The 27,113-nt window shown below is 42.1% G+C and overlaps 1 protein-coding gene across 4 annotated transcripts in view; it reads right to left on the bottom strand.

The window, feature by feature from the left end:
* Positions 1-2,572: 2,572 nt before the first annotated feature.
* Positions 2,573-27,113, bottom strand: part of kiaa1549lb (KIAA1549-like b) — a 63,796-nt gene continuing 39,255 nt past the window's right edge. For all 4 annotated transcript variants that reach the window (XM_061766041.1, XM_061766042.1, XM_061766044.1 and 1 more), the window contains 15 exons: positions 25,636-25,695; positions 24,968-25,119; positions 23,877-24,048; positions 22,581-22,744; positions 21,387-21,422; positions 17,337-17,521; positions 14,424-14,554; positions 13,561-13,679; positions 13,136-13,347; positions 12,599-12,731; positions 8,035-8,409; positions 6,816-6,910; positions 6,412-6,560; positions 6,167-6,318; positions 2,573-5,104 (listed from right to left, as the gene is read on the bottom strand). In XM_061766041.1, the coding sequence (XP_061622025.1) occupies positions 4,841-5,104; positions 6,167-6,318; positions 6,412-6,560; positions 6,816-6,910; positions 8,035-8,409; positions 12,599-12,731; positions 13,136-13,347; positions 13,561-13,679; positions 14,424-14,554; positions 17,337-17,521; positions 21,387-21,422; positions 22,581-22,744; positions 23,877-24,048; positions 24,968-25,119; positions 25,636-25,695 (2,399 nt within the window). In that variant the 3' untranslated portion in view covers positions 2,573-4,840. The remainder of the gene's footprint in view (positions 5,105-6,166; positions 6,319-6,411; positions 6,561-6,815; positions 6,911-8,034; positions 8,410-12,598; positions 12,732-13,135; positions 13,348-13,560; positions 13,680-14,423; positions 14,555-17,336; positions 17,522-21,386; positions 21,423-22,580; positions 22,745-23,876; positions 24,049-24,967; positions 25,120-25,635; positions 25,696-27,113) is intronic.

Raw genomic sequence — 27,113 nt, 5'->3', positions numbered from 1 at the left:
CCTGGGTTCAAATCCCGGCCCTGCCTGTGTGGAGTTTGCATGTTCTCCCCGTACCTGGGTGGGTTTTGTCCGGGTACTCCGGTTTCCTCCCACATCCCAAAAACATGCGTGGTAGGTTGATTGGCGACTCTAAATTGCCCGTAGGTGTGAATGTGAGTGCGAATGTTTGTTTCTATGTGCCCTGCAATTGGCTGGCGACCGGTTCAGGGTGTACCCTGCCTCCCGCCCGAAGATAGCTGGGATAGGCTCCAGCACGCCCACGACCCTAGTGAGAATAAGCGGTTAAGGAAATGGATGGATGGATGGACTACTGCATGCCATAGTTACACAGATGAACGGGGAACACAGAGATCTGGAAGGCTGCTTCAAAATAATATACAAATGTCTCGAGCAAAAGTGGCCACACCACAAAATCTATGAATGGCTGTGCTTATTCTGAATGTTTGAATGTAAAATTTGTTATTCATTACACGGATTGTTAGTTGTACATCTTTACATAATCTCGAACGGGGTTCCTGTATTTTCATTGTGTATGTTACAATAATATATTATTTAAAAGAAATAACATGTTAAAGAACTGGCGGCACGGTGGCCGACTGGTTAGAGCGTCAGCCTCACAGTTCTGAGGACCTGGGTTCAATCCCCGGCCCCGCCTGTGTGGAGTTTGCATGTTCTCCCCGTGCCTGCGTGGGTTTTCTCCGGGCACTCCGGTTTCCTCCCACATCCCAAAAACATGCATGAATTGGAGACTCTAAATCGCCCGTAGGCATGACTGTGAGTGCGAATGGTTGTTTGTTTCGATGTGCCCTGCGATTGGCTGGCAACCAGTTCAGGGTGTACCCCGCCTTCTGCCCGATGACAGCTGGGATAGGCTCCAGCACGCCCGCGACCCTAGTGAGGAGAAGCGGCTCAGAAAATGGATGGATGGATGGATGTTAAAGAACTATAAAATACATGTGGATACAAATGATCAGAATGGTACCACTTCTGCCTCAATTTGAGCCAAGAAAAACTCTGGTAAAGTAATTAAAGCTATTTAATTGCACCTCTTTTTTTTCCTGAGGCTTCCATTTGAAGAGAGGCATGTATTTGTTTTAATGGACAAAGCACCCAGTGATTTATTAAGGTGCAGCGCCAAATTAAAGTGGAGGCCACGATTTGATCATACACAGTACTCATTCGGTTTGGATTATTTGCAACATAAAATGTTAACCGTAGTATTAGCGTAATTTAAAAGGTGATGTCTTTGATACAGCTTTTAGAAAGACTGAGAAATGGACATTTTGTACTTTCGTGACCACCCCTGTGATTTAACTACAACACACTACACCCATAAAAAGAGTTGAAGGAGAAGAAGATTTAACTGTGCTACATGCATTCTCAATTCGCATGTAGTGACACTAAGAATACTCACATCTTACATACTTCAGCAGACAAAATACATTGCAAGTTACTCTCAAATTACCTAATTCGACACACTAATTTCTGTGACTGTTGATAAGCACACTATTCATGCTGGCATTGGATTGTATATTGCAATGCTGAACCCTAGTGGGAAGATGGTGTACTACATGTTCACCGCCCACCATTCTGACCTGCAGAATTGGTGAGTAAACGTTAACAATACACAGAAAAACAACACAACAGTTTCAGGACGTCGTGAGTAATGAGTGTTCAAGTAAACTATGATTTATGCTTAAATGTAGCATTACTGAAACATTTTCTGTCGCGCTAGTGCTTATTAGGGTCACAGGTGAGTTTGAGCCTAACCCAGAGGTAGGATACACCCTGGACTGGTCGCCAGCTAATCGCAGGGCACATAGTCAGGCCTACTGAAAAACAACCATTCACAGTGTTACACCTACGGACAATTTAGAAGTTTTTATTTAACCGACATGCATATTTTGAGGATTTGGAAGTAGGCTGGAGTACCTGGAAAAGAGTCATGCGAGCAAAGCGAGAACATATAAACTCCCCACAGAAGGGCAGGAGATGAGATTCGAACCCGGAAACTCAGAACTGTGAGGCAGGCATGCTAACTACTTTCATGCTGCGATCTCATAATATATGATACTGAATAAATTTTAAATTATTAACTGCACTTAACACTGTAGTTGAAATCTGAGCAGCGTTATTTTGAATCTTATATTGACAATGTTACATAGCAAAATAATTTGACAACACTGAGTCACATTCACAGCTCTAATTCACGCCATTTTGGATGGGTGTGAAGTCAGGGTTTTTTCACACCAAACTCATTAAACATGCATTATTGGAGTGTGATTTATGTACCCAGTAATAAAAAAGCCTCCAACAAATTGTTCCCACAAAGTTAGAATTAAAGCCCAGGTGTGTCAGAAAAGTTCCAAGACTCAACGAACCGTAACAATCTCCCACTTGTGTTATAGTGCAATGAAACCTAAAAATAATGAACTTTTTGGCCATAATTTCAAAATGTGTGTTCAATGCAAACACAAGACTGCTCATCAGCAAAAGAACACCATACCTACCTTCAGGCCTCTGCTAGAAAGCTAAAAACAAAAACAAAAACAAAAACATAATGAAAAGCCTACTAGAACAACTGAACTTTATTTGGGATTAATCAGAGACACTAAATGGTGGCAGGTGTGTACTGACTTCATTTACCATGAGTTTGAATGTGTTAATTCTAAACACATCAACATCCCAGTTCCAAGCGGGTGGGCACAATTGTGCAACTATATTATTTCAGTTGTATATTTTTACTTCCCCTACGATTCCCCTAGATTTTCTTGTAATTCAATTAAGTTGTACAGGTTATAGGTTACATTAGAGGTGGGAAAACTTTTAAAATGATTTATCTTGGTCTAATTCTGCACAAAAACCTGACATTTGAACAGGGACTTTTTATTTCCACTGTACAGTAAGGTCTCAGTTACAGTACCGTGAACAAGTATTTGGCCCCTTCTCAAATGTTTTTTTTCTTGTATAGTTTCCCCTCTTTCATGTTTAAGATAAATGAATGTGTAATGTAACTAAATATTTGTTTTCTTAATAAATAAAATTAAGATTTAAAAATGTAAGTTGTCTTGGGTTATTGTCTGATATTTATTTGTTTGATGATCTTAAACAAAGTGGGCATAGAACACCAGTCCGAGAATTTTTCTGACTTAACTCAAAGATGGTGATGTTTCTGGGGTTTTTTTTTTTCAAACACATACACTTCATTCTTTCCACATGAGGGAGAAAATGCAATAATTCGACAAAAAGCGGATAAACACTGTGATGTATTTAATTTTCCTTTCACTATCATCTGGTGTAAGCCCTTGGACTGGAGCGAGTTAGAGAAGCGTGTGCAAAGAAAATCACATCAGTATTGTTACAAATTGTGTCACACAATTCTTTTTTTTCCCCTCAATGGAAGTTGGCAAGCTTTCTCACCTGGCTGAGGAAAATCCAGTTATGAATTGTGGAAAAGGACATTTGCAGGAGAAAGGCAAAGACAGCCAAGTCTGTTCTTCTGATAATTAACAAAAAAAACACTTTTATTTAAGTTTGATCATGTAGGCTATTAGTTCTTTCACTCTGTCTCACTCTCCAATCAATGAGCAGATTAATTGGAAATTAGGAAGTCAGTCATGGAAGTCAAAAATACATTGATTTTAGAGTGTTTTTTCTCATGTTCATGTTAGCTCAGTCAATGACCATCTAAAAACCTTTCATTATCATATCCCTGTATTTCCACCATGAGCCTGTGTCCACTGCTGATGTACACAAGTATGACTTGACTGTATGTTGTACAGTTTAAATATTAAGTGCTGCTATGGTTTATCAGTAGAAGTAATTTTGGGATTCAAGCAACTACTTCAATGAATATTTTCCTAAGCAAAATGTATAAGTACAAACCATTTTTTATGTGGGCGAAAATCATAAATGGAGCTGTGAATTATACATTTTAGTCAAATCACTTCTCACAACTCGACGCGTTCTTCTAACATCATTGCTTTATATAGCCCTGCATGTTATTAGCAATATTAAATTGCTAGGAGGCAATCGCTAGCACCAGGATGTTTATGCAGCATCCCTGCTATAAACTTCCATGCACTTATTGGCACTCAGTCCCAAGTCACAATCCCCAGACAGCAATTCTGCAGTAACAATTGAGTTGAGCATTACCCGTGAAGGCTTTTATCCCAAAGTATGACTGTCTCTTCCACTCAGATGAATCGCTAAATGCGTGTCGTGGTTTCATGTTTTTTTTTTTTTTGGTTCGTTTGTTTGTTTGTCTTTCTCAGCAACGGTTTAATGGTGGTTCTATCGTGATGACTAATTTAAACATATTGGAATTGTTGAGTTTGATGAGGCGGTTGGTCATGATATGGTGATGTTTAAAAAGGGCCAACAGCGTTGCCACCAAATCTGCTTGACGCCATCAAATGGGATAAAACATAATTTTCCATGCTTCTATACACTGCGGTCCACGGCCAGGCTGTCAGGAAGTGTTTGGTACTTTTGGTAAAAACAATGGTTAGTTTGACTGTTCACATCCTTTCATATAAGCACATTCTCCTACCCATACAGTATGGTCGTACTATTGACATATCTACAATGACGTGTGCAGTCACTTCGAATATCAATTGCAGGAGGTGGGGTTTTCCTCTCCAAAAAAAAACTACAAATGTTCTGTTGCTTTATGCGAGCAGCTGACTGGTGTAAGAAAATAAATCAGTCAATGGGTTAATAAGATCTGGTCATTTTACAGTACAAACATCAAAAATCAGTCTGAAAGATTTCCGCTTTCATTAGTCTGTTGTGGATCAATGTGACATTAACTCCTGGAGACAAAGGGGTGGGATCCATACTAGAAATCAAACATGTCACTCTGCTTCTTTGCCAGCTTGGCCACCTCTTGCCTTATAGCGTGTACAAGTGCAGAAGTTGAGAGGTTGCTCAGGGGAATGCTGTCCGTATCCTTCCCCACCTGCTGCAAGCTTTTCTGGGATGCTGTGCTCTGGGTGGCAGGCTGTTGGTCCAGAGCCTGAGTGTACTGTAGGGGGAGTAAGGAGGGGCTCCCCTGTGGGTAGCGAGGATGGGGAAAAGCCTCGACATAACCCGGCAAAGGAAGCTGGAAAAAAGGGCCAAGATTAAAAAAAAACAATTTTAAAAAGAAGATGAAAAAAACCACATAAATTCAGCATTGTCAATAACAAAATACAAAGCCAAAATGTGTTTATACAGTAGTTAAAACACACAAAAGCGTATTACCTCAACCAAGCACAAAATGTTATGATAACTATTTGTTAGTTAGTTAGTTAGTTCTTTTGACATAGACAAATAATCATTTGGAAAAAGCTAATTTCAAATAGAATTTGTCCATTTGTAGAGTAAGGTCTAATCATGAGAGATGGCGGGGAGAACAAAAACTGGTGCCTTCAGATATGACTGAGTTTTTCAAGTTACGAGCCATTGTTCGGCTGATTTTTTGCTTTGACTTGCAAGCGCAGCCCTATATGGTGGCAGTAAACTCTACTCACTTCACAATAAATTGCAATTTCGCAAATATTGAGCAATTGTTCAAAAAAGAGGCTTCAAGCTGTTTATTGCCACTCCCAGTTAGAGTTTACTGTCAAACTAAGCATAAAACAACGAACCACATGGCTTAGCCTTTCAGTCTGCTAGCTCAATGCTAATGCAAATTAGCAGCTATGTTGCAGTGTGATTACCCTTCAAACAAATGATTGAACAGAAATGGTGCAGCAACACATGTAGAAAGACAACAGTACTCTCATATATTCTTTATCCTCTGTGAAGAATGACAAATATTAGTGCCGTACTGATGCACTGCGAGTCTCGATTGAACCATATACTGTATCTGTCCGTCTTATACTGCCCCCAAGTGACCAATACAGGCATACCGGAAGGAACAGCACAATGGCCATTCATTTAAGGCAGTGTGACAAAAACTGTTTATTATTTTTCATTCTATTTAATTATGTCAGTACTGTATGTTTTAATGGATGAATGGCATTTCCATTCATTTCAATGGGAAAAGGTTGTTTGAGTGTTTTGCGTTACGAGCGTGGTGACAGAAAGAATTTTACTCAGATTTCACGGCACCACTGTATTTCTATCATGTTTTGTCTGTTCTGATGTTGTTAGTCACAGTGTTAATTCAAGCATTCCTTACAGAGTCTGCCCACTGATGCGGCACATCTTCCGGTTCAGGAGGATAGGACATCCAAGAGGGACTGTGGTAGGAGGTGGGCGAGGCGGAGACGTAATAGTCCGAGTAGCCCGGCCTGCTGGCTGGGATGGAATAGACGGCTGTTATTGGGTTTCCTGAAGAGAGTACGAGAGAGGGGGAAACATGGAGTGAGACTTACATGTCATGGCTTACTTTTAAAATGTCACCTTGGCTCGCTGTCCACTCACCTGAGTAGTTGGACACAGGCTGCTCTATAGTGATGGATGGAAGTGCCGCCCTGGAGCTTGGCCCATATGGGTTGTTGTCATGTGGACTCTGCATTTCAGTGACAGATGTCTGAGAGCTCCTTCCCTTGGGCCCCAGGTCAGAGATGGAACTGAGCGGGATGGCAGTGGCATAAATGTAGAATTATACTAAGCAGTCGCCACTAGAGGGCAGACACACTCCATGTGGATGAGCTATTAGCTCATTAACATTCTTGCCATACCTCAATGCACTAGTTCAATATTAAAATGTATACATGGCCTGAAATCACACTGGTCCCAGTACATTATCTAGAGAATATCAAATCTCTTGAAATTGGATGTGAAAGAGAATCGTGTACGTCGGAGTGAAACCTAATGAGCATTACCGTCTTAAGGAGGTGCCAGGAGGTGGTCCAGTGCGAGGTGGTAAAGGAGGAGGAGAGCTAATTGCCATATCAGGCAGCTGGGTGAAGTGAAAGGCCTGCAAGAGATAATGACAAGTGTTTAAGTTCACATAAACATGATTATTCAGAGCATAGGTGTCCAAACTTGTTTTTACAAGGGCTGTTTACTGAAAAATTAAAGGATGCAAGGGCCACTTTGACAATCTTCACATTAACACACAAAAATCAATCCATCCGTCTTGGTGAAGATATGCAAATGTAAAAAAGCATGTTTTTATATACCCGTATATTCTAAACAGTGATTTCTTGAAATGCAAGCTCAATTCTTTCCGTGACAAATGTCGTAACTCAAAACACTTGTGTCTAAAATAATCTTTGCCCAATACAGACATACAGTACAGGTACACATGGGGACAGTCACAGCTTCTCAGTAAGCTTTAGTAATATTGGTAGTTCTTTGCAGAGGATAAAGAATACATGCCTGTGAGCGTTTTTATACTATCAGATAGACAGATGTGTTGCATGTTTATAGGGTTATAACACCGCAACACTGATGCTATTCGTTAGCCCGTCAATGGGGTTTTGCATTGTTTGTTAGAATTTAGCTAAACGGACTTTACTAAGGTAAAGCTATGTGTGTGTGTGTGTGTTTTAATACAGAATGTGTAATTCTCTTTGTTTTAGGTTTAATTTGACAGTAAACTACCACTGGGAGAGGCAATATATAGCTTGCCTTGAAGCCTCTTCTTTTGAAGAATTGCTCACTGTCCGCCAAACTGCTGCTTTTTATGAAGCTGACTTCACTGCCACCGTACAGCGCTCATATCTGAAATTTTTACTCGCAAAGCAAAACATCGGCAAAGAGACAAGCTCATATCTCAAAAACCTGTTATTTGGGTGACTCGTATCTCAAGGCAGAACTGTATATTTATTCAAAAAAAAAAAAAAAAAAGCTAGATGATAAAGTAAGGATTTTCCAGGACATTTTAGTCCTGTATCCCACGAGAACAGATTCATCCCTTTACTTCTCCTGCCTTGTCACCCAGTGTAGAAAGTAAGTAATGCAATGCAGGCAAACAGGTTGTGTCAATTGTTAACTTTAGCATATGCTGTGGGCCGCTAAAGTGGAACTCAAATGGCCCTCGGGCCGCAGTTTGGACACCTTTGCTTTAGAGAGACTACATTATCTGATCATGCTTACTGGTTTGGGTAAACTGCACTGATACACGTCTGCTCCATAAGACGGGCTCCACTGCAGTCCTCCGCGACTGCAGCTTATAGTGCCCGGAGCACTGGTCACCACATCTGCATAGGGAAGTGAAGCTGGAGCGGCGCTGTATTGATCAGGAGGGGGGCGGCGGTGGTGGGAGTGCCTCCCGGATGTGGAGTGCCCCCCCGAGGCCAGGCTGAATGCCTCCTCCAGGAGCAGGTGCATCTGCTGCCGCACTTCATCAATGGATGGCTGTGAGCTCAGCGTGGACGCCTGTGACTGGCCTTTCAGACCGCGGCCGTACACGAAGCCCCTCTGATCCATTAAATGGTCGACGTTTGTCTCTTCAATCAACTCAGGCTCGGTCTGGAATAAACATGCAGAGTGCAGACACTTGAAAATCAATGAAATTCAACGATAAACTTGGCTTACTAAATCACGTGGTAAAACCATTGTCTGTTTCCTGCAAAGAATAATCCAATGGATGAAAGGGTGTTGGTAAGGGGTTGATAGTAACGTGGACATTCTAAGGTTGAATGCAATCCAACAATTTGTACGGATTTGGGGGGGAAATCCCAAAATTATGAAATGTACAGGCAATGCTAACATTTTCACATTCTTAACTGCCATATAAAAGTGAAAAGACATTAACACAGTTTATAATCAAACACTCGTTCCTAAATTATGTGAAGGAAATACCCATTGCTGATGAGACTTAGGCATCTCACGTTTTAACATTGTCACTCAATCTTTCCTTAATGTTGCTTTGAATGTGAGTCAGCTTACTTCACTTAAAGGTAGAGTTCGTAGATTTTAAAAATAAAGACAACTTTTTTTTCCAAATACTGTATGACCTGACAGTCGGATATTATTAAAAGGATCGTTTGAAATATCATCCCTCTCTGGTCACATTTTATGCCTCTAATTTAATTTTAATTATTGTTGTCAGGGCGCGCCAAGAATACGCAATCAGAGACTGTAGAGACAGGAGGCGTGACGGAATAGTGTGTCAATCATTTGCCCATGCAGCCTCGCAACACAAAGCAGACTCTCACAAAAGAAGACTATTGTAGTTTTTTGGTTGGATGATTTAACTCCGGTTCGCAACAAAGGTTAAAAAGAAGAAATTGGACCGCTCTCGACGTCAAGGGTAAACATACAGTATAAAACGGTGGTGGCCTATTTGCGGATGGCTGCATCTGGCTGGGCTTGGGAAAGCATCAGCGTTCTCACTGGATCATCAGGTAAGTTAATCACCTCTCTTATATTTTTAATTGATTGTACATTCCAAAATATACAACATCAAACCAGTAACATTTCATGTTTGGCAATACTCCATGCCGTCCATGCGAGTTAGTGAGCTGGGGGCATTTCTTTGGGAAAAGACGCGGGGGTGACGGGAGTCAAGTGAGGCTACATTCAAATCTTGCTAGCAGTTTGAAAACTTCATTCTCTACCTTCAACTTCTGGTGTCGGAATAAACTAAAGAGCTAAACACACATGCCCAGAATGAATCATTAGATCATTTTAAAATTGAGGCTCCTCATGATATGCTACCATGATAATCTTGGTGGAATTCCAAATCTACAGCCTTTGAGTCAACACAAATGCCAGTCAACACAAATCACATTACAGCTGCATTGCATTGTGTGTAAGCGGCAAAGAATAATCAATACAGCCAATATGCGGATCGATGTTGACCAAGTGTTGACAGTAATGTGGAAGGTTGCGTGAAGAAGAACAACCTACAGCTTTTCAATCCCAAGCCCACATTGTTTTTCTCCTCAGCATCAGTCATTGCAAATATTAACCACTCCATACATTTCACAGTGCTCCCTTTCAAAACCATTCTCCAAGCCTGTATATTTGGTGACAAATGAAAACGAGCTGTTTGAGCTGTTTGGTGACAAATGAAAACGAACGTCCTACTTCCTGTGCAAACAGAAGGTTGCCACGGGATACCTGCTGTAGTGCACCTCATAAATCAGTCCACCCTGCAACATGGAAAGGGAGTAATATCTGCAGTACGGGGCTTGCAGCTACACTGGTCCCTTTGTAATAAAAAAGAGCAGGAAATTTGAAAAAAACAAAAGGGGGGGGGGCTGTCTAAGTTAAAAAAAAGAAAAGAAAACAGAAACAGAAAACACAATTTACAGGCCAGCATCTTTAAATGGTTTGTCAAGGTTTTCTCCTTATTCAAAGTCTTATTTGTTATAGCTATTTAGTGTAATGCACAAAAGCAGTATAGACAGCAGACAAAAATTGTATCCTATCAGGAAATCTGGAGTGTTCACATTAATAGTACCTCCATTCTGCTGTATCACACTAATAAGACTTACATCATAACACATATAGAGCATATAGTATCTCTCTTTTCAAAGCTGGACAAAATGCAAGGGATATGTTGAGAAGAGAGTGGCATGCGGCATTTCAGTCACTGATATCACTGCTTATATGATTTACAAAAGAACAGCTCACAGTAAAAACACCAAGGGTGAACAGTCTGCTCCATTACACTAGGGAGCCAGGAACCATGATGGAACAATAAAAGATGGCAGCATGAAGCAGTGAGATGGATATGCATTACATAACAAGACCTTATAAATGTTCATTCGGGATTCATAAATGAATCAATTGTCTTCCGCCAGCTTGTTGGTGCACATGGTGACCACACCTGAGCACAGTGTGTCTTGATTTCTGTCTTGAAGTATTAAATAGGCCAAGAAGACACGGATTTAGCATTAACTTGTCATGTCTGACAAGCTTTTGGCCTATTTTTACAACGCATGTGACTAGATTAACACTGGTTAAACACAACTTAAGCCTATTACAAATATGGTGGTACAATTATAGTACAGTATGTAGTGTGCTGTGCATGCTTCTTAGGTTATTTGAAGAGTGTAAATTACTCATAGGAGAGAATGTGAAAGGTTGTTTGTATGGCAGCTGCTTGAGCATTTATTTGATATGCTATTAGCAGTGTTTTACCTGAACGAGTCTATGAACGACGGTTCATGAACTGGTTTATATTTTTGGCAAACGTGAACTGAACTTAGTTCAATTCTGCCTGAACATTATTGAGACCTCGCTCATTCTGGCGTCAAAGAAAGGTTTTCGAACGAAAGGTCATTCTCGTTCAAGATTGCCAGGTTTTGCTCGGGACTTCCAGGACAAACCCGTCTGGACACATTATATATGAGCCTTCATATGTCGGGGATGAAAGCCATATTTTGTAACCGCCATTCACGTTTACATTCGGCAGGCATGTCAGCAGCCTGTGTACGTGAGATGCGTTCGGGGACAATGCAGAAATGAGAGCAAATGTGTTCTTTCGTTGTTTTTTTAATGCAGTACATCATTGTAAAGATTTATTACTAGAAAAATTATTATTTGTATTAAAATACTGTGCGATCACACTGTCACAATATGGAATTTATTTTGTTTTGTAATATAAGAATAGATGAGATAAAATATTTTGTCAATACAGTCAGCCAGAGCTGCAAGGAATGCAAAGTTATCAATGTCCTTTTACCATCGTTCCTGTAATGCTTTTTGTTTGCCCATTAAGAACAAAAGTCCTGTTTTTGTTTTAATTCCTCATTTTAAAAAAGACTATTCAAGCAACAAGTTTTTTTTCAGTCTTCTGAGATTGTAGGGTGAATGCTGCAGCTGGCTACTAGTGTGGACTGAATGGGTGGCAACAATGAGGAAATGAAACGCCAGTATTTTGAGGGTAATAGCCTGTCAGCAACACTGAAAAAAAAAAGAACTATGAACTAGTTAATTTTTGGAACGGTGAACTTAGTGCAAAATTTTTAATTATGAACTATGAATTGAACTAGTTCATTTTTTTCAACGGTGAACTGAATTTTGAACTCGTTCGCGTAGAAAATGAACTTTCCCAACACTGCCCGCTAGTGCGCTGAATCGTCCATGTACTAGTCTGCTCTTTGTCCTCACTAGTAATACTTTTCACACTAGTAGAACTAGACGTTTTTTCCTCTACTGCCTTCCACTATTGTATGACATTTCAAATGTCTTGAAACATTTATTTTGGCTTTTTTTTTTTTTTACTTTTATTTGCAGTATATTTTATTTGAATCATTATTTAAGTATATTTTTAATTTTACCATACCTGACCGTTTTATACCCAGCTCAGTGTTTCGGCACTGTGAGGTTGTGCAATTTGAGATGTGCCCAGTGGAGAGACAATTTGGTGGAAGAAGGTCAGTCTAACCTTATGCCTGTGAAAAGATGTCTAATTTTTGGCGCAGCTGGTCTAACGCGATTTTGGTGAATTTAAATCGAGGCAAAGGCAGACAGATTCTGAGGTCAGTGCAATATGGTTCAGTTTGGTATTTTAAGGTATAGTCATTTTATTGTGTATTTATGTGGTATGTTCATTATGAGATGGCATAACATTTGTATGTTTCTTCGTCGTATTTGATGGTATAGCATGGTATGGATCTTTATTTCTTATAGTTTGTTAAATGGTGAAATTTGAATTCTATGCTATCGTAATGTACTTTGTGGCACGACAAAGGTTTGGACTTACATCATAGCCACTGTTCCGGATGCCTTTCCTGGGTCTCTCCCTCATCACAAGCAAATCCATCTCAGTTCCTCCAGGACTTGGACTGTTCAGGCTCTGTCTGCTGCGATATGATGTCTGCCCTACCTGATTGTGCCTGCAGGGTACATTAAGAAAATAAAGTAGCTAATATCTTAAGCAAAAAGAGAAACCATGTATTCAGTTTTCCAGGATTAGTTCTACTCTCAGATTATACAGCTTTTGGTTCCAAATTTAGGCAACACAGCCGTTAAATACAGCTTTAGTATATTGGGAACAGCCTAGCAGTAAAGTAAGCGCATTGACAACAAATCAATTAAAAGCCATTTATTTGTTTTAGTGTCCCTTGAGCGTGACAGGAGGTTTTATGATGCCAGAAAACATAAACAAGTTGGGGTAGAGTATGATTTAATAGCAGTTATGTGGATTTCACTGAAGGATTGCTCACATTAAAAGCGACAGTAAAATAGAAATTCTTTTTTTTTTTTTAAATATATCCATTCATTTTCCAATCTTCCTCACCTCACGTGAGACTTGACATAGGTGGAACTTCGCTCCTCGTCAGGTTCAGCCCTCTCGTGGCCATGTCGCTGCTGTCTTTGTGAGAGGGCCCAGCCACTGTAGCTGCAGTTATCCATGGGAGGAATGTCGAAATAGCCCTTCTTCTTGGGCTTGACCCTCAGTTTGTTCCTGTAGTGCTCGACGTCCGACCGCTGCTTGAGAGCCAAGTTCACCTATAAGAAAAGAGGAAAGCTATAAACATACTGTAGGTATAAGCTATAAACAGAGACAGGTGGTTGGGCATGTATAAATACCCATAAAAACAAACTCAGCAAAGATTTTAACAGAAAAAAAATTCTCAATAGGTTTTCAATACACACATCCATTTTAAGACACAAACAGAACAAATATCAGCCAATATGTTTGCATTTATGCCGATGATTTACCTCTCCGTTGAGCATGGCTGAGTCGTGCTCGGAGGAAAGATGTTGTGAGTAGTTGAGCTGAGCCGTCATGGGCTTTATTGAAATGAGCTGCAGGGAGCCAGAGGAGGTGTCGTATGGGTCTGAAGAATAGAGAGTAAATTCACTCACAAAGCAACTACAAATAACTGATCAGTATTTTGTATGTGATGATCTCTCATATCACAGCGTTTGGGAATCATTTGTCTAAAGAGCGGGACGCCAGCTATGGGAAGTTGAGCTCCATCCTTGCTGAGTTGAATGCCCATTTCTACTTGTTACATGCATTTTTTGTTTGATTTTTTTTAGCTCCGATATCTTATTTGAGTACTTTATGAAGGTGTGAGGTGGTACATTACCCTGACTTTGGTGCACGGAGCATGGGTTTAGTTCCCAATCAGTGACAGTGTGCATGTGAGAGTGAATGGTTTCACCCAAAGTCAACAGTGATAGGCTGCAGCTCCCTGCGACCCTGAACAGGATAAGCAGTATAGAAAACGGATGGAATGGTACTTGGTGATCTATAGTGTTCTTATTAGTCATGGTCCACATTTGTGTTTATAATATGTTAAGGGGCTAGTTTCACAGCATCCCACTCGTGACATGCTGTGCGATTTGTATTAATAATGAGGGGTTTTTTATGCAAAAGCATCATGTCCATGTCTGCATACTGCGGAGTTGTAACATTTCTGCTATCACAAATGCAGTGACGAAATGTAGTCTTATGTGAGTGTACTTGTGTATGTAGAGTACGTGAGAAACAAACCAGGATGCGATTGTCACATGACCTTGTTGTAAGAAGCGTGAATGATTTTGTATTTACACCCCCGTGTGTGTGAGACGCTCACCGTCTCTCTTGCGCGTCTCCTCCTTTGTCGGTTTCTGCTGCGCTGTGACTTTCGGCGCCGCCAAGCCCCGGACGGAATTCCGCTGCTCTGATTCGCTGCTGATGACGGAACCGTCCTCACTCAACAACTTGCTGCAAGTAACCATGGCAACAGTAGAGGCGGTGAGCTCTCAGAAAAGCCGGGCTCGCAGCCAGGTTATGTCACCCTTCCCTTTAACACCTTCCGAAACATATTGAATTATGATGGCAGTTGTTTGTTAAAACAATAGACTTGTGCAACACTACAGTCTGCATTTTTTTAAGAAGTTATGTCAGTCCAAAAACATTCGGACTACAGAGAAAGGACTGGGATATGAATTAGTCTTAAATCAAACAGCAACCTTTAAACCTTATCAATAAATAATATTCTCTGTATTAGTACATGCATGGGTGTGTCTGCTATGTTTAAAAGGATGCCGTGATAGAACATCATTTTGCTTTTAATTAGACCTACGCTGGCTCTGTCCGCATCGTGTTAAAGGGCCTTAAAACGCTGCACTGAGGCTGGAATTAGAGCCGCGCCGACAGTGACATCAAAGCGCCGCAGTCCAGCCCTTATTTGTCTGCTAAGAATGATAACAGCGAAGAGAGAGACAGAGGAACAGAGGATGCACTCCCGGCTCCCACTGAGGCGGCGCTGCGTGGCCTCAACAAAGACGTGCACTGTGTGATAACTAATAGAGACGTAGGGAATACATTTACATTGGCTGCGTGCGAGGGGGAAGTTGGGTTAAAAGATGTGTGGAATCATGACAAATGGGATGAAGGGAATGGCAGGATGAAAAATCTTTCCTAACGGTGACTGAATTTGGCGTAGGAGTGGGAATATGTTATATAAGTATTTGAAATGACCGGTCAAATTGAAGCCTTCCTAATTTCACTCATGATATTACATACAGTATATCGATCAAATCATCCAACTATTCCGTTACATCCATCTATCCGTTTTCTTTAGCGCTTGTCCTCGAGGGTGAGCTGGAGCCTATCCCAGCTGACTTTGTTGCGAGAGGTGGGGTACAACTACTACACCCGGGACTGGGTCGCAGGACACACCATCCACACTCACGTTAACGCCTATGGACAATTGTGAGTCTTCAATTTCCATAACATGCATGTTTTTGGTACGTGGGAGGAGGCCAAAGTGTCCTTAGAAAACCGACGCAAGCACGAAGGGACCATGCAAACTCCACACAGGAAGATGGCCAGAGCTGAGAGTCAAACTCAAAACCTCAGTACTGTAAAGGAGGTGTGCTAACCACTAGTTTACTGTGCTGCCCTTTTCAGTTATACGTAAGAAAAATAGATCCAGTGGTGCCTTGAGATATGAGTTGAAATCGTTCCGAGAGACTATTTTTCTTGGCTGACCTGGGAATGCCTCGGGATCTCCCTGGAAGAGCCGGTTGGGGACAGGGAAGTCCGGGCTTCCCTGCTTGCGCTGCTGCCCTCACTACCGAACTCCGGATAAGCGGAAGAAAATCAATCGATGGAAGGATGGATGAATTGTAATATTAGCTGTATCGACTATTTCTTCTGCAGTTTCTGTTCATATGCCACAAATGCGCCTTTACTGAGGTGTTCTATGAGAACTAGATTACTAGGTGGACAAAGGTATTGGACCAGCTACACTTTACACTATTCTACAGGCTCTTTGTGATTTTTAATTGATAATACAAAAATAAAAATTCAAACCAGTGTTTTGGTTTTATAGTAACTCGTCACTTTAAACCGCATACACTCCTTGAAGTCTCAGTGCCCTTTGCACAATGGTCATTGCACCGGACTATTGCGATATTAGCCATTCAAACTGCTCTAAGTGCAAGAGGACTCTGCATCTTTTTGCACAATTATTGTTTGTTGTTGTTTTTTGTCAATGTCTTTATGTCTCCAAAGTGTTCTGTAAATTGACTGTCTGTTGTACTAGAGCAGCTCCAACTACCGGAGACAAATTCCTTGTGTGTTTTGGACATACTTGGCAAATAAAGATGATTCTGATTCTGATTCTGATTCTGATTCCATTACTAAAAAGTCACGCTACCAACATAGCAGCTATGGCTCATGTCAGCTTGTTTACAGTGCTAATGCTAGCTTCGGATTGCTGGCGCTGATATTTTGTTGACGCTGCACAGCATTCTCTGTGACTATTCATCACGACTACTCACTTTTATAATTGCATGCCATTATGAATGACCATGTTTGATAATGGCCAGTGAGGCTTTGTCAGAGACTTGAGGGGGGGGGATTAGTGAAGTGAGGCTACATTCAAATTTATGCTAGCAGTTTTAACACTGCCTCCTTTAATAAATTTTTTTGAAATTATGTCCGAAACCCCAAAACATGTAACATTAAGTATAACTATCTGTTGCTATGCGTCAGTGATTTGACATGTGATCAGACCGTGCCTCTTGCCTAATTAGTTAACTGTATTATGTCCCAGCTTCATTGCGTCCAAGCACAGGATAATCATGGAAAACTGGTGGTCCAATTTGGATTGAAATATGAAGGTAAAGCTGAAGTGCGTCTGACTTGTGACTGAAGAAAGTGAGTCATCCTGACGTCATCCGCACGACCAGCTCCCTGTATTGCCTCTTCTGTCACATACATTTAAGTTTAATCTCATTATCCTGACTGAAATTGAATCTAGGCTTTGAGAGATTCTGCCCTTTTTGTGGCAGGATCAAACAATCCATTATGATTTAACATGACAATTCATTTCCAAAACAGCACTTCTTGCTGTCAATTTGACCTGGCCACACGTAGATCTCTGCTCAAACCTTTGTATTATTCAACTTCAAGGCATTAAGAGGACACTCTCTGACTTCTCTGAATGGGCTGTCCCTGCTGCGGGTTTCCATTCGGATGCAGGAGGTGAAAATACCTTTTGTGTTTGTCACTGGTGAGGTTCGCCTTGTTGACCTCATGTTTCAAGGACTTCTCCAGCGAAAGTGGCGCATCCCGAATTTTCAGGGATAACATCAAAGTATCTTGACCAGCAGGTAGGGTCTCCTCGTCTCCTCCCTGCTGCCCCAAATGCTGCTTCGCGTAGTCAAAACCTTGAACCGGCTGAGAAAAAAAAAAAAAAAAAAAAAAGGATCAAAAAAAGTTTAAATTAAAGGAACAATATGAAACTGTATTTTACATTAATGTAATACCATAAAATAATTTTTCAGTGTTAGCATTACTATCAGCGCTAATTGGCACATTAAAACAATCAAAACATTTTCATTTTGAGAAAATCCATTGCAACACACACCAGTTCGGTTAGCATTTAGGATGTACATTTACATTTATTTTCTACCGCTTATCAGAGGTCAGGTTGCAGGGGCAGTAGCTTTAGCAGGGACGCCCAGACTTCCCTCTCCCCAGCCACTTCATCTGGCTCCTCTCGATGTGGAGGAGCAGCCGCTCTACTCTGAGATCCTCCCGGATGACTGAGCTTCTCACCCTATCTCTAAGAGAGAGCCCGGAAACTCATTTCGGCCGCTTGTATCCGGGATCTTGTTCTTTCAGTCACGACCCACAGCTCGTGACTATAGGTGAGGGTAGGAACCTAGATCGACCAGTAAATCGAGAGCTTCGCTTTTCGAATTAGCTCCTTCTTTACCACAACGGATCGATACAAAGTCCACATCACTGCAGACGCTTCACCGATCCGCCTGTCGATCTCCCGTTCCATTATTCCTTCACTCCTGAACAAGACCCCAAGATACTTGAATTCCTCCACTTGGGGCAAGATCTCATCCCGACCTGGAGAGGGCACGCCATCCTTTTCCGACTGAGGACCATGGTCTCAGATTTGGAGGTGCTGATTGTCATCCCAGCCGCTTGACACTCAGCTGCGAACTGCTCCAGTGAGAGCTGGAGGTCACGGCTTGATGAAGCCAACAGAACCACATCATCTGCAAAAAGCAGAGATGCAATACTGAGGCCATCAAAGCAGACCCCATCTACGCCTCGGCTGCGCCTTGAAATTTTGTCCATACAAGTTATGAATAGAATCCGTGACAAAGGGCAGCCTTGGCTGACTCTAACCATCACCGGAAATGAGTCCGACTTACTGCCGGATATGCGGACCAAACTCTGACATCGGTCGTACAGGGACCGAACAGCCCGTATCAGGGGGTTCGGTACCCCATACTCCTGAAGCGCCCCCCCCCACCACAGGACCCCCCGAGGGACACGGTCAAACGTCTTCTCCAAGTCCACAAAACCACTGCCGCGGGTGTAGAGCTGGTCCACACTGTTCCTCCTGAATCTGAGATTAAACTTCCCGACGGACCCTCCTCTCCAGCACCCCTGAATAGACCTTACCAGGGAGGCTGAGGAGTGTGATCCCCCTGTAGTTGGAACACACCCTCCGGTCCCCCTTCTTAAAAAGGGGGACCACTACCCCAGTCTGCCAATCCAGAGGCACTGTCCCCGATGTCCACGCGATGTTGCAGAGGCGTGTCACCCAGGGCAGCCCCACAACATCCAGAGCCTTGAGGAACTCCGGGCGAATCTCATCCACCCCCGGGGCCTTGCCACTGAGGAGCTTTTTAACCACCTCGGTGACCTCAACCCCAGAGATAGGAGAGCTCGCCTCAGAGAACCCAGACTCTGGTCCCTCATGGGAAGGCGTGTCGGTGAAATTGAGGAGGTCTTTGAAGTATTCTCCCCACTGGCTCACAACGTCCCGAGTCGAGGTCAGCAGCGCCCCATCCCCACTATACACAGTGTTGATGATGCACTGCTTCCCCCTCCTGAGACGGCGGATGGTGGACCAGAATTTCCTCGAAGCCGTCCGGAAGTCGTTCTCCATGGCCTCACTGCACTCCTCCCACGCCCGGGTTTTTGCTTCAGCAACCACCAAAGCTGCATTCCGCTTGGCCAGCCGGTACCCATTAGCTGACTCAGGAGTCCCACAGGCCAAAAAGGCCCGATAGGACTCCTTCTTCAGCTTGACGGCATCCCTCACCATTGGTGTCCACCAACGGGTTTGGGGATTGCCGCCATGACAAGCACCAACCACCTTACAGGCCACAGCTCCGGTCGGCCGCCTCAGCAATGGAGGCGCGAAACATGGTCCACTCGGACTCGATGTCCCCCGCCTCCCCCGGAACATGAGGAAAGTTCTGTCAGAGGTGGGAGTTGAAACTCCTTCTGACAGGTGATTCTGCCAGACGTTCCCAGCAGACCCTCACAATACGTTTGGGCCAGCCACGTCGGACCGGCATCTTCCCCCACCATCGGAGCCAACTCACCGCCAGGTGGTGATCAGTTGACAGCTCCGCCCTTCTCTTCACCCGAGTGTCCAAGACATGCGGCCGCAAGTCCGATGACACGACCACAAAGTCGATCATCGAACTGCGACCTAGGGTATCCTGGTGCCAAGTGCACGTGTGGACACCCTTATGCTTGAACATGGTGTTCGTTATGGGCAATCCGTGATGAGCACAGAAGTCCAATAACAGAACACCGCTCGGGTTCTGATTGGGGGGGGGGCATTCCTCCCAATCAGGCCCTTCCAGGTCTCAATTCCCCACGTGAGCATACAGTATACATTTTAACATAAAAGCACTCATAGGTGTATTCCAATGAGTTATGGTGAAGAAATGAAAGAGGTATTTAATAATAAAATAATATTTGATAAAAAGTATAAATAATATTCAAGGCATCCAAAAGAATGCCATGAACCCAGCTATCCAAAAATAACAGAAAATGTTACTCATATTTGTAGACAAATTAGGGAAAAACTGTTTACCCCAATGAGTTATTGTGAAGAAATGAAAGAGGTATTTAATATATTCCAAAAGTACTATTAATATTCAAGGCATCCAAAAGAATGCCATGAACCCAGGTATCCAAAAATAGCAGAAGATGTTACTCATATTTGTAGACAAACCAGGGAAAAACTGTGTTTACCCCGCTGCTGTGCCTTCAACTGCAGAAGATAAATTGATTTAACGAAAGCCCTTTTCATCTTCTTCCAACTTCGTGTCCAATAAACACTCACAGTGGGTGGTGATAAAATGAGATTGGCAAGTTTTCATAAAAATATGATGGATTAAAATATTAAAGTACATTAGGGAAAACGGAGGAGGAATGATTTAGTGTTTGTATAGAGGAAAGTAGCAATCACATGAAAGCACACACACACACGCACGCGCACACACACACTCACACACACACACGCTCAGATTGAAATACTGTATACATTGCTTTAAACGCAGCCGTTCAATGTTGCAAAATCAATGTGGCACTCCACTGAACAAGCTCTCTATTTGTATTAGTGCACACCCTCATATAGTCTATAGAAATCACTGAATGTTTAACCATGTCTAATATTCAGTTCAGTTGCAATAAATTACTAGTGCAGCAATATATGCACTGACCACGTTTGTCAGAAGCAACCAATCACCATTTTTACTCAAAGGGAAATCACTATGTGGGTGGTTACATGCGAATATCCCAGTGGGATCAATTGTGTGCTGTAATAACTGTGGATTACAGACGGTAGTGTAGCATTTTTATTAGTATCAATAAAGCAGCACAATGTGCTGAGGGCGTCACTTTTTGTTTTCATTCATCTACACTGAGCCGTTCGAGTGAAAAGAAGCCCAACTCAGCAAAAATAACAGTACACAGGAGGTGCTCAGATGAGTTTGAGCGGGATATATCGACAACCTGCTCATTGCAGTCTTGTAAGTTCACACGCCTGTGCTTCATAAACACTCTGTGTAAAAGCTGGCTGGATCTGTCACGTAACATCTGGAGACTGCTTGAAGCCAATTGTCTTTCATCCAAGAGAATCCCATTGTAAAAAGCGTTATTGCTCCAATGGGCTGCTGTGCTGTTAGTTTTCATCAGCACGGCACAGTATACAGCAGTGTAGATAGTTCCTTCTAACCCCTGATTTGGCAGCATGCAAAGACAGAAAATGTTGTACCTGGTGATAGTAGTTGACATCCCTCCGATACGCCATCTGAAAGCGAGATAAAGTGCTTCAACAGTGCAACGTAGGTAGCTACAGTACGTCTCATTTTAATCATGGAAGAATAGGGTAAATGAAAGATGGAAGATTGATTGGATGGAAGATTGGATGATGGGATGAATGGAAAGCTATATGTTCTGAGATAAATCAAAGTTTGATGTTATAACGATCCTTTTTTTTTTTTACTTCTAATCAGCTCAATCGATCCACTTTCTTCATATCACTGAGCAGCTTATTCCATCCATCCGTTTTCCAGACCGCTTGGGGATCTGGGGCCTACCTCAACTGACTTCAAGTAAAAGGCTGACTGGTTGCCAGTCAATCCACATACTGTATGGAGGCAGACAACCAGTCACACTCAAATTCAACTGAACCTATGCTGCCTGCATAGATGTCAGGTGAGAACCATTGCACCATGAGTGACAATGTATTTCATTAACTAATTTCATTTACTATTACGAAATAGTGGTAATTGGCTGCGTGTAAGACACGAATATTACGATAGCCAGCTTTTGTAAAATATAGCAAGGCCATTTCCCAATAATGAATGGAATTTTTGGAACACTCCAGCCTGAGCTGAGACTTTCCAAAACACAGTTGTTTGCATATAGACAGGAAAACCCTAATTTATTGTCACGTTTTAGTGAATGGTAGTCACATGCGGTCAAGCAGAACGTTTATGGGCATAGCTTAGCACAATTAGAACTGGGCAGCAATAGTCACATTTGGCCATAGGTTTGAGACCCTGCAGGAAATACAGGTGAACAAACTAAACATACTTGTCTCTCTCTTATTATATTCAAATTGTGATGCACAACAACATGACAATACTGTATATGAAATAGTAGATATGTAAGAGACTGTTGTGAAAGATCATGTCATATAAGCAGGCATTTTGATCGTCCGGAATGTCTGTGCTGTAGCGACACCATTCATTTGGAATCACAGCCAAACTAGTTGCAGATGGTTGGTAACTCATTAAAACTAGTGGCAGAGCCCATGTGCAATGCCACTAAGTTGTTCAGCAGATTTCGGGTGCTTGGCTTGGTGTGCAGCTGGCTTGAGAGAGAACTATTTTTAATGGGGTGTTTGAATGGATTGTCGAGATGGAAAGGATGCAATTCAACATACAGATGTATAGACTGTTACCTTAGCTCGTGGATTGAGGTTTCCGATGGCATCTGCTTTATAGTCCTTTTTGTTCCTTCTGCACAGCACAGCTGTGATAATGAGGATGACGAGCGTCACGACAGCTATGGGCGCCAACACTGCGGCGATGATCCAAAGGTTATTTGGAGGGTTCTTGACCACAGCTGAAGAATATAAACCATTATCATTACCATCGTAATTTCATTGCACCAATCATGTTTTGTTTTGTTTTTTTTTAACTCAAATGGCTACACTTTTTAAATGATTGTTTCAACATTGCTCGTGTTAATGTTGAATAATGAATCACATGGTTTGTTTTGATTTGATTTGACAATTCCTGGGTCTACCCCAGCTCTTGCCCGTTGTCAGCTGGGATGGGATTCAGCTCACCTGAGACCCTAATAAGGAGGTTACGTAGAAAATGGATGGATAGCTGGATGGATATCAGATCATAGCGAGTACTGTACATTTTCTGGTATGTAGATGGTCTCTGCTGTTTTTGTATTCATTAAAACAAGACTGCTAAGGAAGATAATTGTTCTACTTCAGCTTAATTTAGACAAAAGTAGTGATTTGCTGCCATTTTGGGGAATCTTGGTGCTAGGAAAGTATGTTGAAGTGAGTTGAATAGCTTCGTTTAGACAAAAGTAGTGCTTTACCGCCATCCTGTGGCATATTGGTGCTAAGGAACTATGTTGAAGTGCGTTGAGGAGCTTCATTTAGACAAAAGTAGTGCTTTGTCACCATCTTGTGGCATCTCCAGGCAATTTTAAAACTTTCTGGTGGGGGGGGGCGTTAATTTTTCAGATTTTTGCTTTTTGCAGCAGGTCTCTGGAAAACGCAGAGGTTCACTGTATATACAGTTGTAAACTCAATGTCGTATTGAAAACTATACAATGTGGTACAAAGCATAAGTGGACCCACGTAATTATGTGCTTGTTGAATGCATAATATAATACACAGTCTACTTTATCATTCTAAAACATGCAAATGTGGCCAATACACCTACGCTATAATACTCTACATTCTGCTCAACCTAATGTTGAGTCTATTGTGGGCAACAATCTACTGTACGAGAGGAGGTTGCAAGCTCTTAACTCCCTTAACTGTCTCCCTCTTTTACTATTCACCAAGCACCGAGCAGCTCTGCAGCCTGAGCAAACAGTGTCCTGCCGGCAGCCTTTGAGAAAGATTATAGCACACAAAGCTTCCAGCAGCTCTTCTTTCTAAACCCACTATGGGGTTTGAGGTTGTCTGCGTCCACTTGTCAAACGCTTTAATGATGCTGTTGCTTACGTTCTGCTTGCAGCTGAACAAAGTAGCCCAGGGTGAGCGCCATAGTCTGAGAATCCACAGTGTTGAGGACCTTGGCAGCTGACGTGCCCGCTAAGGGAATGCCATTGTGTTGCACGTAGTAGGTCATCTCTGCTGGATTCTTCAATCCCGGCACCCTTCTGACACTCACCATCTGACCAGACCGAACAGAAGAAGATCAATACAATAAATATCAGATGTGCTGGCATCTTCACATTTAGACAAAGATAACAAGGCTTGTTTTGATGAGCAGGGTCACAGGCAAGCTAGAGCCTTTCCAGCGAATCCCAAACCAAACTGAACCTTACTAGACATTCACATTCACAATTAGACCTACAGGCAATTCATCAAGCTTTTCCACTGCACAAGTACTGGCTTGGCTCAGCTCAGCTTGACTCAAATCGGTTTGGAGCAGTAATTGTTCCACTTTTAAATACACGAAGCTTAACGAGGAACTGCAAAAATATTGATGCATTGATTGCATCACTCAGGATGTAGTATGCTAACAAACAACAACAAGAGAGGAAAATGAGGAGCTCCTGTATTTACTTCTGAGGATGTGGTTGTTGGCAATGTTAAGGAGATGAATTCTACCTGATGGGGAGACTGAGGGCACCCAGAAAATGTAGCGCTGCGGCCAAGTAGAGACTGTTGAGTGTAATATTGTCTACAGTTGAGTTAAAGCATAACAAGCTAATCTTAAGGTTAGGATGTGTGTTTATTTTTCTCTTTGCGCCATGCATCCTCATGTGTTACAATGACTGGACCAATGGTCAGTGGTTTACATTGTTCATATGGTACAGTATCAGCTCAGCACACTTTGAAATTCTGGCTGACCATCTCCCAGAAATAGTACCTGCACTGTGGTAGGAAGTTGGAGTACCCAGAGGGAACCCACACATTACTTCAGACAGTAATGGCCAAACTGAGCACAACATCCTAATGTGAACCTTGATGCTCTGAAGCAGACATTCTCACTGCATGCTATAAATTCATTTGAGTCACTCAGTAGGATCTACGTTGTGTTGCAACTGAGAGCTGCCATTCCCCACGGACGACTGTCTCTATCATACCTGGACAGTGTAGCTGCCTACAGCGGTAGCACGTCTGAAGCGAGTGCCCTGCTGGCCTGCCAACACAAACAACTCGGCGAGCCGCTGCTCCATCAGACTGGCAAAGCTTTGGTACAGTTCAGCCAGGCTGGCGTTGTCCACATCCTGGATTACTGCGAAGGGGGACGACACATGAGAGAGCCCCAGTGGTTTGTTAGAAATCTTTCAGACACAAGAGGCCAAATTAGACACGTGTCCAGAATGTGTTTGCAAAAGTTGGGTATTTACATGATTTTAATTTCTACTACAAGCAGGAAGTGAACCCTAGTACTTGCTGATTATCTACACAAACTCACTGATCAATAATCACCTCATCAAGCTTCCAATTTGTCTAGGGTCAAAAGGCCATATTTCAGACTGTGTGGTTTGTTGAGTGTCACTAAATGTTGTTATCAAGGAGAATACCTTGAACAGAAGTGCAGGTTCAGAGAGAAGCATTATGATCTGAAAGGTTCATTAGCAGCCTTTGCCACTGCCTGACAGTAAGTTTAGTAAGAAACTGGTCTGCTAAGAATTCATGATCGTCTTAAATATCTACACACTGCAACAAGTGAGGCTTATTGCTACACACAACAGTAAGGTGAAGGGAAAAAAAGAAGACAATATTGATAATGAAATAATACTCTTACCTGTGATAACCCAAAAGTCTCTGGTGGCGATAGAAGTGTTTAGGTTGTGATACTCCAGGGCTGGAAAAATAAATAAAAATATGTATTATATTTAACTCATCTGACTGACATCTAAAGATGAAGTTGTTTCGTTTGTTCCTTTTGAGCATACAACTGTGTTGAATGCATAATTTATGTTTTACTGGATATTAAACTTCATTAAAATTACATCAAAATGATTTGTACATACAATACAGAAAGGAAATTGTAATTATTTATTGCTCATATTTGTTTTAAAATATTGAAAAGTCAACATGAAATAAAAGGTAATTATTTGTAATAAAAGCAACGATTCTGTTATAGTTGAATAATTTTACATATTTTGTTTCAGTCACCATTCTATTGCTTTTGGGAGACATGCGGGAAAAATACAATAATTGTAAACAGCAAACCAATGACATAATTCTCATATCTCAACAGTCATTCTAACAAGCGATATTCTATGTTAATTGAGCATTCAATCATTGTAATCTGGTTATGAGGTGTAAAATATCTGATGTAGTGTGATACAAATCTGAGCTGGCTGCATGTCAGACAAACAAAGCAGCAAGGAGACCGCTCAGCTGCCTAAGCTCTGGTCAATGCTGTGTTCTTTTTATATCTATTTCCTGCCTGATTAAACTCCTGTGCCGCGGGCTGCTGCAGTGTTTGCGAGGATGCTGCATCGCTGGCCTGTGAAAGCAGACTCATGTACGCGCAGGCATGATAGCAACCAAGCAATAGGAATGGTGGTTGAGGAAAAGACGTTGCCAGTCAGCATTGAAAACATACTGTAGCTACAGGACTCAATGCAAAATCAGTTTAATAGAAAAGTCAGTTCAGGTCAAAGGTAGCACTGAAGTAGCTGGACTGGTTCTCGGATTGAAGACAGAGCTGGAGCCATTCGGCTGAGAGGTGTTCCGAGTCACACTTTGCAAGTTCATCACAGACGGAGAGCAATGACTTGGCCGCTCACAATGTGCATTAGATTTGTTGCTCTTCCACTTCAGTCCTGTAGGGGTCAAACTGTTGCAGAACAACACATGTCAAACAAACCAAGAAGAAGAGGAAGTTGTGGCTATCGGTGTATTAACAGTATGACTTATGCATGCTGTTCATCCAATTTTCACGGCGTATGCTCAGCTTCATCTGGACTCATCATAGTCAGATTATAGAAATTCTTACGGACAAACCAATGACATGATCAAGTCTTCCTCTGTATCGCCTTCTTATCCCAGTTCCATTCCAGCATCCATTCTGCAGACTCATCCTATCCAAAACTACTCAACAAAACTCACTACACAGGGCCACGTTCAACTACCTGCTCAACTACACAGCATCATCAAAACAATCTGGTCTCCCTGGCAACGGTCTGACCTGCCCTTGTGTGAGTCCAGAATGGAGCTACAGCAGGGCCTGTTTAAACTCAAACAGTGACACGCAAGGCAATTTAAACACTA

This window comes from Phyllopteryx taeniolatus, chromosome 2, assembly GCF_024500385.1.
Source record: "Phyllopteryx taeniolatus isolate TA_2022b chromosome 2, UOR_Ptae_1.2, whole genome shotgun sequence".
NCBI lineage: Eukaryota > Metazoa > Chordata > Actinopteri > Syngnathiformes > Syngnathidae > Phyllopteryx > Phyllopteryx taeniolatus.
Note: the sequence above shows the minus strand (reverse complement) of the source record. Positions and strands in the feature narration are given on the sequence as shown.